At 33.0% G+C, this 8890-nt stretch overlaps 1 protein-coding gene across 1 annotated transcript; it reads left to right on the top strand.

Moving 5' to 3' along the window:
- Window positions 1–381: 381 nt before the first annotated feature.
- On the top strand, window positions 382–6329 carry LOC129295211 (uncharacterized). Its single transcript, XM_054933691.1, has 14 exons — window positions 382–483; window positions 560–623; window positions 729–1238; window positions 1786–1988; window positions 2081–2278; window positions 2562–2633; window positions 3308–3403; window positions 3696–3775; window positions 3957–4038; window positions 4194–4404; window positions 4547–4740; window positions 4958–5063; window positions 5197–5286; window positions 5389–6329. Exons 1-14 carry the CDS (start codon window positions 397–399, stop codon window positions 6120–6122), a joined length of 2727 nt encoding a protein of 908 aa, XP_054789666.1. The 5' UTR covers window positions 382–396; the 3' UTR covers window positions 6123–6329.
- The last annotated feature ends 2561 nt before the right edge of the window (window positions 6330–8890 follow it).

The raw sequence follows: 8890 nt of genomic DNA on the forward strand, positions 1-8890 counted from the left end.
TAAAAAATATTTGATATGGAAGAAGAGTTTTCTTAAGAATTGAAATATTGCACTCTTTTTTAAAATTTGTTGGAGATTATTTTCAAAATCGTACAATAAAAGATTACAGATTTCATATAAAAGAACAATTTTTTTAAAAAAATATGACTAAAAAATAGGATGAAAAGGGGGCAAAAAAAAAAAAAAAAACACACACACACACACAGGCGGTGGTGCTTGTCTCAACTCTCAATGCTCATCCGTGAACCTTCTTGTATTATCCTCTCCATTCTCCTGCCTCCATTTTTTATTTTCTCTCTCATTTTCTCGCTATTTTCTTTTCCTCTTTCACGGGATTCTCTTTCCCTCTCATTCTCCTCTGTCCTTTTCTTCCTATATATTCCCCTCCATGCGACCATGCCCCACTCTCTCACTCACATGTCTCCCTTCCCCTTCTCTCTCCTCTCTTCTCTCTCTTCACTTCCCCTGCATCCTATCAACCAGGTCTGTTTTCTCTTCTCTTTCTTCCTTTCTCTCTTATTTTCTCTCCAACCAAACAAGCTCATGAATTTTTATGCAGTTGCAGCAGCAGATGTATCCGAATCCGACTCTTAAGTCCACTCCCAGGCCTCCACCTTCTTCAGGTGATTTTCTCAACTGCTTGTTAGTCTCAGCAGCTTTTATTTTATTTACTGAACAGATTGATGAAGAACAAACTGATCGCATGTGTGTGTTCTTGTTCTTGTCAGGCCCATTGGTCTCCCCCATCATTGTTCTGCTGGTGATGCTGAGTCCTTTTGCTGTCACTGGTCTTAAAGAATGTACCAACACTCCTAGCCAGTCTCATACCTTGCGCGCTCTGTTATCAGAATCCAAAAACCAGACATGGAAGAACGAGGTGATGTCTCATTATCATCTCACTCCAACGGATGACTCTGTCTGGGAAAGTTTGTTGCCCAGAAAGTTGCTGAAAGAAGAAAAGGATGAGCATGATTGGGCAGTGTTGTACAGACAGATGAAGAATAAGGGGACGTTGAATGCACCTCAAGGTATTCTGAGAGAGGTGTCTCTGCATGATGTGAGATTGCATCCGGATTCAATCCATGGTGGAGCACAGCTCACGAATTTGGAGTACTTGTTAATGTTAGACGTTGACAACTTGCTCTGGAGCTTCAGGAAAACAGCTGGTTTGCCCACTCCTGGCAAGCCGTATGGTGGTTGGGAAAGTCCTAATATGGAGCTTCGAGGCCATTTTGTTGGTGAGTCCCTTTCATTCACTTTCTTAACTTTTTTGGTTTCACCATGTCTAATGTTCTTGTCTTTAATTTTTTAATCATGTGTTACTTGTGTCTCGCTGTAAATACTTATTATTATTATTTTTGGGTTTAAAGGTGAGTTCATATGAAAAGAAATTAGAAATCCCACATTAGAATTAGATTCCCATCGCCCTGGAAATAAGGTATATTAGTGGGACAAAAAAAGAGAAAAACACAATCATTCATTACTATAATTTTATTGAGCTTTGTTTTTAATCTTATAACTTATTTCTAGTATTTTTAATATTTATAATTCCTGTAATTTAACATTGTTAAGGATTTAAAGAATAAACGTCACGTAATTAATTTCCTTAAAATTATAGGGGATGAAAATACTAGAAAAATTATAAAAATTAAAAATGAAACCAAATAAAATTATAGTGTTTAATGATGGTGTTTTTTCCAAAATAACTAATAATTTGTATCAAAATCACTTACATGCTTCTTACTCACAATCGGTTTATAATGAGTTGTTTTGAACATTTTGAAGGGCATTACTTGAGTGCATCGGCTCGAATGTGGGCTAGCACTTATAACGATGCTCTGAAACAGAAAATGTCAGCTATTATTGCTGGCCTTTCAGCATGTCAACAGAAATTTGGCACAGGATATCTCTCTGCATTTCCATCTGAATTTTTTGATCGGTTTGAAGCAATTGAGTATGTGTGGGCTCCCTATTACACCATTCACAAGGTAAATTAATGCATAACTTGTTTTTGAGTACATAACAATTGTACTGTTGGGTCAATATCATGGGGACTAATTAAGTTGATCAATTTTGACAGATTATGGCTGGCCTATTAGATCAACATACTATAGCTGGTGACCCTCGTGCTTTGAAAATGCTAACATGGATGGTTGACTACTTTTATAATCGTGTACAAAATGTGATCACAAAGCACACTATAAGTAGGCACTACCAATCATTGAATGAGGAAACCGGAGGAATGAATGATGTTCTTTACAATTTATATAGCATAACGGTAGGTTAACTAGTCTTATTGCTTCATTAATTTGATTGTTCGATGCTTTTCACTCTCATACTTTCTTGATATAACTTTTTGGGTCGTTTCAAGTTGGGTTAGGTCATGGGTTGATTTTTTCTAACCCAAAGATCTTTCCGATTTGAGTAGTAGACCAAAATTGACCCGACCCGTGAATGTCTCTAAATATAAATATAAATTCAAAAATATTATAACTCATAATATTCAATTCTATCTCTGACATTCAATTTTCAATATGTACATTTCTTGTAAACCTATGCAGGAGGATCCAAAACATCTGTTGTTGGCTCATCTTTTTGACAAGCCATGCTTTTTAGGCTTGCTTGCTGTGCAGGTAACCATTATATTAATTTATAATATTTCTTTTATATCAATTTTAAGTATATTTATGGCCCTAAATCATTGTAAGTAATTTAGACACTTGCACATCTTCTTCAATACCCACTAAACTTCCAATGCCTGGAAATTAAATGTCTTGCTAATTAATAAATCATTTTCGTTTTCAGGATGTTGCAATGTTAGCATCATGGTCTTTTAATATTATTTTATCTTAAATTGTTTGTTCACAATTGGTGAAAACAAAGTGCATATATATAAGTTAAAATGACAACTAAGTTTTTCCATATAAATGCTATTGTTGACTCAAATTAAATTTTAATTTTGATTTCAAATGAAAAAGAGATTATAAGTTGGAAGTATGATGAGGGCAATCATTATTTACTCTTTCATTCCCCAAAAATATGATTTTTCAAGTGAACATCATTAACAATATTGCGCTCACATTTTAATAACATGTTTAAAGATTTGGATTTGAACTTATATCATAGTTTTAAAAATTATATTTAAATAATTTGCGTTTCCTACGTTGTATAAAATTTGTGATTTGTGATGATTCACGGTTCATAATTTATCAATATAAATTTTATTAATAAATATAATGCATGATGATATTATTTTTACAAATTAAAGCCCAAGAGTTTGAAAATTCTATTTCCCCTTTTCATGCAGGCTAATGACATTTCAGTGTTGCATGCTAATACACATATACCAATTGTTGTTGGATCTCAAATGCGGTATGAAGTTACTGGTGATCCACTTTATAAGGTAAACTTCTGCTTGGATATCATGTCATGTTTATTTAGTATTATTGTTGGCCATAATATTTGATTATATATATATATATATATATATTTATTTAGTTATTTATTTTTATAGATTGTGATTTTGATGTTTTCTTCCCAATTATCTAGTATGATTATTGTGGCTAAGGCCATATGATACAACTTATGACAAAACTTGAAGATAAAAACGCATTAATTTTATGCATTGCTTAGGTTGCCAAGATTCAAAGTTTCTTACAAGCTCCATTATTCATGCCTTTTGCTATATATGATAGGAAATTGGAACATTCTTTATGGACATTATTAACTCATCTCATAGCTATGCCACTGGAGGGACATCGGTTGCAGAGTGGTGGTAATGTGACCTAATTAATTATGTTTTTATTATCAATTTCTTCTATATAAATTTCAAATGATCCATTCAATTATATGTGTGTGTGCGCGTGCGCCAAGATGATATTGTGTATAGCTAGAGTTTTATTCCATCTTGTTATAGTAATTACTCGATGATTATAATTTATTTATTTATTTTGAAGGAGTGATCCTAAGAGAATGGCAAGTAATGTCTTGTCAACAACAGAAACTGAAGAATCATGCACAACTTATAACATGTTGAAGGTACAACTACAACCAATTATATATCATTTTATTAGCTAATTCTCTGTTAAATTATTTCTTTATACCCTATCCACAATATTTTACCATAAACTGTTGTAGATTGTTTCCATAGTATCTGCAATTAAAAAAAAAATTAACCAGGCTTAATTTCATAGGTTTCAAGGCACCTATTTAGATGGACCAAGGAAGTGACCTATGCAGACTATTATGAGCGTGCCTTAACGAATGGTGTACTAAGCATTCAAAGAGGCACGGATCCTGGAGTGATGATTTACATGCTCCCACTAGCCCCTGGGGTTTCAAAGGCTAAAACTGGGCATGGTTGGGGAACAAAGTTTGACTCTTTTTGGTGTTGCTATGGAACTGGTATTCATATATTTTCTTTATCAAATAATTTAAATTGTTTCAAGAGTTACAATATATCCTTTCAAAACTGAAGTATGCATACTCAATTACTCATGTTATCTACTATCTCTTTTGTTTTTTTTTCTTGGATTATCTTTATTAGGTATTGAATCATTCTCAAAATTGGGGGATTCTATTTATTTTGAACAAGAAGGGGACCCCACTCTTCACATAATCCAGTACATATCAAGCTCTTTTAATTGGAAGTCAGGGGGTCTCATGCTTAATCAAACTGTGTCTCCTATTACATCATGGGATCCTTTCCTAAGAGTGACCTTCACGTTTTCTCCAGCCAAGGTACTTACAAGTATTTTATGTTACAAATGACACTTGCTTTTGCATCATGAAATATTTCAGTCCATTAGAATTTTTGACCTCCACGTTTTTGCCTTTTTATAATAGAGATTGAATATTTCAAACAATATTGACAAAGAGATTTACAGCTGTTACATAAAAAGAAAAATATTGCTCTGAAGAAAATAGCTTACATTGAAATATTAACTTAATTTTGCAGGAAATTGGCTCTTCCTCTACATTGAATTTCAGAATACCAACATGGACAATTTTAGATAGTGCCAAGGCTGTATTAAATGATCAGATTTTATCTCTACCACCTCCTGGTATTCAACTCTTTTCATTTGAAAGCTAGAGGTTTCACCTTATTCATATCACAATAATTGGGTCTAGCTAGCCTTCAGTTTTTCACACAATTTAATCTCTCTCTAGTAAAAAGGATCTTTTGTGGATGTGCAGGAGATTTTTTGTCGGTCACAAGAAAATGGAATGTCAATGACAAGCTAACCCTTCAGTTGCCCCTTACAATAAGAACAGAGGCTATTAAAGGTATGTAGAAATCCATTTATGTTAGTCACTACCATGCCATTGAATAAAAGGGACAGCAAAATCTTATCACTAATATTGTGTTTTGGGTTGAATTCAATTCAGATGACAGGCCAGAATATGCTTCTCTTCAAGCAATTCTTTATGGTCCTTATCTCCTTGTGGGTCATACCACCCGTGATTGGGACATCAAAGTTCGGTCAGATGAATCTAATGCTAATTGGATTACTTCAATCCCTACTACACACAACGATGAACTAGCAACACTTTCCCAAGATATTTCAGGCTCAACTTTTGCTTTAACAAACTCAAATCAATCTCTTATAATGCAAAAATTACCTGAACCTGGCACAGAATCAGCTCCTCATGCTACCTTCAGACTTATTTCAAGTGAATCTAACTCCAAGTTTTCAACAGTGAGAGAAGTTGCTGATACATCAGTGATGTTGGAACCATATGATCTTCCTGGAAAGCTCCTGACACACCAAGGAGCAGAAAATGTTCTTGTCATTACAGATTCTTCAAATGCTGGGATCTCTAGTGTCTTCAATGTGTTAGCAGGATTGGATGGACAAAATGGAACTATATCCTTAGAATCAAAAAGCAATAAAGGTTGCTTTGTGTGTAGTACTGGTTCTGGTGAAAGTGTGAAGCTCAGTTGCAGTTCTGGTTCTGATGCTAATTTCAACCAAGCTGCTAGCTTTATAGCAACAGAAGGAATAAGCCAGTACAATCCTATTAGTTTTGTTGCTAAAGGGGCAAGGAGGAATTTTGTTTTGGAGCCATTATACTCCTTCAGAGATGAAACTTACACAGTTTATTTCAACATTCAAGCTTGATATAGATTTCTTTTTCTCCTTTTTAGAGATAGCTAGGGAAATGGTTGGAAGCTGTATATGGTACATTACATCATTGGATGGAGTCATTTGAGCATATTAAAATATCTCAAATGGCAAGAATGGTGATGATGCAATGTACAGGAAAATTAAATGAATAAATAAATATATAGGGAAAATTAATCTATCAGTCCCTATAGTTTATATCAAGTTTTACATGGCTCCTTGTTGTTTTAAGAATTTTCAACACAATTAGCGCGACCTGCTCCCAATCAGCGCCACTTGAATCGTCTTTTTTTTTTTTTTTTGGGTAGTGAAACGATTGCAAGTAGATAACAAAATGAAACAAGCCCATTACGAAAAGTAGACCTTGGGCAATGCCGGCCCACAGGTATCATCATGAAGGAATTAACATGAGGCTTGTACCAAGAAAGAGGGTCCACAATGTAATGAACTCCTGATTTTGTTGAAGTTTTTTAGATACGAGATTTCTTCTTCTTTTGATTTTTTATTTTATTTTATTTAATTCCACAGGCTTAGTGATTTTAGTTCTCAAGTAATAACTTTTTTTTCTTTTTGTGTGGGCTTATACTCTTAAACTAAAACCTCAAAGAGACAAAAGACCGTATCTCTTTAATGAGTTTAAGTATTGGAAAATCATCTCAATTAAATCTAATTTTTAAGAAAAAGATATAGGGTTAAACGGGTCCTTTTTTGTAATTTTTTTTATTTTTTTTATTTTTTTAATTATTTTTCTGGTTAACTAATGGTTGAAATAAACTTTTCTTAACTATAAGTGACATTTCATCATTTTTAAAAATTAAAGGGAAACATTACATCAATAACAATTTTAGGATTCCAAATACTCCTAGATTTACTATAATTTAAGGGTGAAATTACTCTTTAACCCCAAGATATATCTACATTTATATATATATATATATATATATATATTTATAAAGAGGACTAACAATGATTATATGGAATGTATGTGTGTGTTTGTGTAATAACCTACAGGTCAAAAAAGAGCTATCCTTGCTTAGATAGTCTCGAAAATGTAATTCTTATTAAGGAATAAGCTACGATTGGTCCATATTAATAAATAGTTAGTTACTTAATTAGAATTGCCAAAAGATTTATTTTATACCCTTAACCTTCTTATTGACTTTATTAATTATGATACTTTCCATATGTTTTCCAATATACATTTCCCCGATTATTCTTCTCTTGTATCTTTCTTTCCTTAATATGAGTAATAAGTCAGTAAATCTGAGAGTAACTTTTTCAACTCAAACAGAATGATTTTCCAATCCCATTTAACTAAATCTCCAACCTCTTATTTTATCATAAGCAATTTGGAACTTAGCAAATTGCAAGTAGGACAAGAAGTTTACAAGTCTGAGAGTAACAATTTTTTTCAACTCAAATAAAGGTTACGTTGTAAGTAACAAATTTACAAGGTCCCTACCCCATTTAAATAAATTTCCAACCCAATTAAAGTGAAATTGGGAGTAACTAGTTTGCAAACTTGTTACTCATACTCGCAATTTTTCAATCCCAAATTGATAGTGCTGATATCACACTAATTGTTTGGACCGTTGAGACATCACTTTATTTGAGTTGGAAAATTTGTTACTCCCATACTTACAAACTTGTTACTTAATTATACTTGCAATTTTCCAAGTTCCAAATCGCTACAAATTGAGTTGGAATTTTTGTTAAATTGGATTAGGAAATCACTTTATTTGAGTTGAAAAATTTGTTTCTATAAGACTTGAAAATTTGTGGCTCTTACATACTATTAGGGGTATTTTAGTCACACAAAAATATTTATAATTAAAGAAAAGGAGCACGATCCTAAAATTTAATTTTAACATTTTATGGTCCTAAATGGTTGTTTCTCATTTTCACAGGTCCTAATTTGGGATATTTCCTATATATATATATATATATATATTTGATAAAAGAGCTAACCTTCACCTAAAAAAGGAAAAAGAGCTATCTTTGTTGAGGTGGTCTTGACAATGTTAATGTTTTTTGTCAATTTGTTTTAGGCATATGCTTAAATTCATCCATATTGATAAATAGTTTGTACTCCTTGACAAGCTTTTATACTCAACCTTCTTATTGATTTTATTTACGAGACTTTCCATATGTTCTCCAATATACAGTTCCCTTGATTATTCATCTCTTGTATCTTTCTTTCCTTCATTGCGAGCGCTTTGTGTTTTTTCAGTCTCCACAATCTAAAGTCATCACCACCTTCATTTTAGGCTTATAGTAATCTTCCACCTCAAAAAACGTTGTGTGTGTACGTGTTTGGAGTTTCCAATTTTATCGCCATTAAGAGACTCTCATTTCATGTTAAGTTTTGCATAAGTTACACTGACATAGATAAAGCTAACCACAAGATAACACAAAACAGAGAATGATATCTAAATTTTTATCAATCTTAGTTGTTCAAAAGTGTTTTCCCCCCTTTTTTTATTCGGGGATGAGTCAGCATTGCCCAAAAAAAGGAGGGGTGGTGGTTTTTATCTGTGTATTCATTACCTCAACTTTTCTATTTGGTTTAAAATTTATCCTATTTCTGTTTTGTTTAAATCTCCTCCCTCCATTAATTCTTCTCCTTCATTCTTCTATGCCATTTTCTCATTATATATATGCCCTAGTCTCACATTCGTCTCTCACAAGTATTTGGTATTGGTATTGCGAAGGAGAATTTGAAGGCAGCAGAAGATGTATCCAACTGTTAAGTCCGTTAACATGCC

Source organism: Prosopis cineraria, unplaced genomic scaffold, assembly GCF_029017545.1.
Source record: "Prosopis cineraria cultivar Desert tree isolate PC_DT_omini unplaced genomic scaffold, ASM2901754v1 PC68, whole genome shotgun sequence".
Taxonomy (NCBI): domain Eukaryota; kingdom Viridiplantae; phylum Streptophyta; class Magnoliopsida; order Fabales; family Fabaceae; genus Prosopis; species Prosopis cineraria.

Excerpts from the sequence above, each read along its gene's own strand:
- LOC129295211 (XM_054933691.1), top strand. The coding sequence starts at position 397 with ATGCCCCACTCTCTCACTCACATGTCTCCCTTCCCCTTCTCTCTCCTC. Across the intron at positions 3,776-3,956 it reads ACATCGGTTGCAGAGTGGTG|GAGTGATCCTAAGAGAATGG; the intron begins GTAATGTGACCT and ends TTTATTTTGAAG. Across the intron at positions 4,405-4,546 it reads TTGGTGTTGCTATGGAACTG|GTATTGAATCATTCTCAAAA; the intron begins GTATTCATATAT and ends TATCTTTATTAG.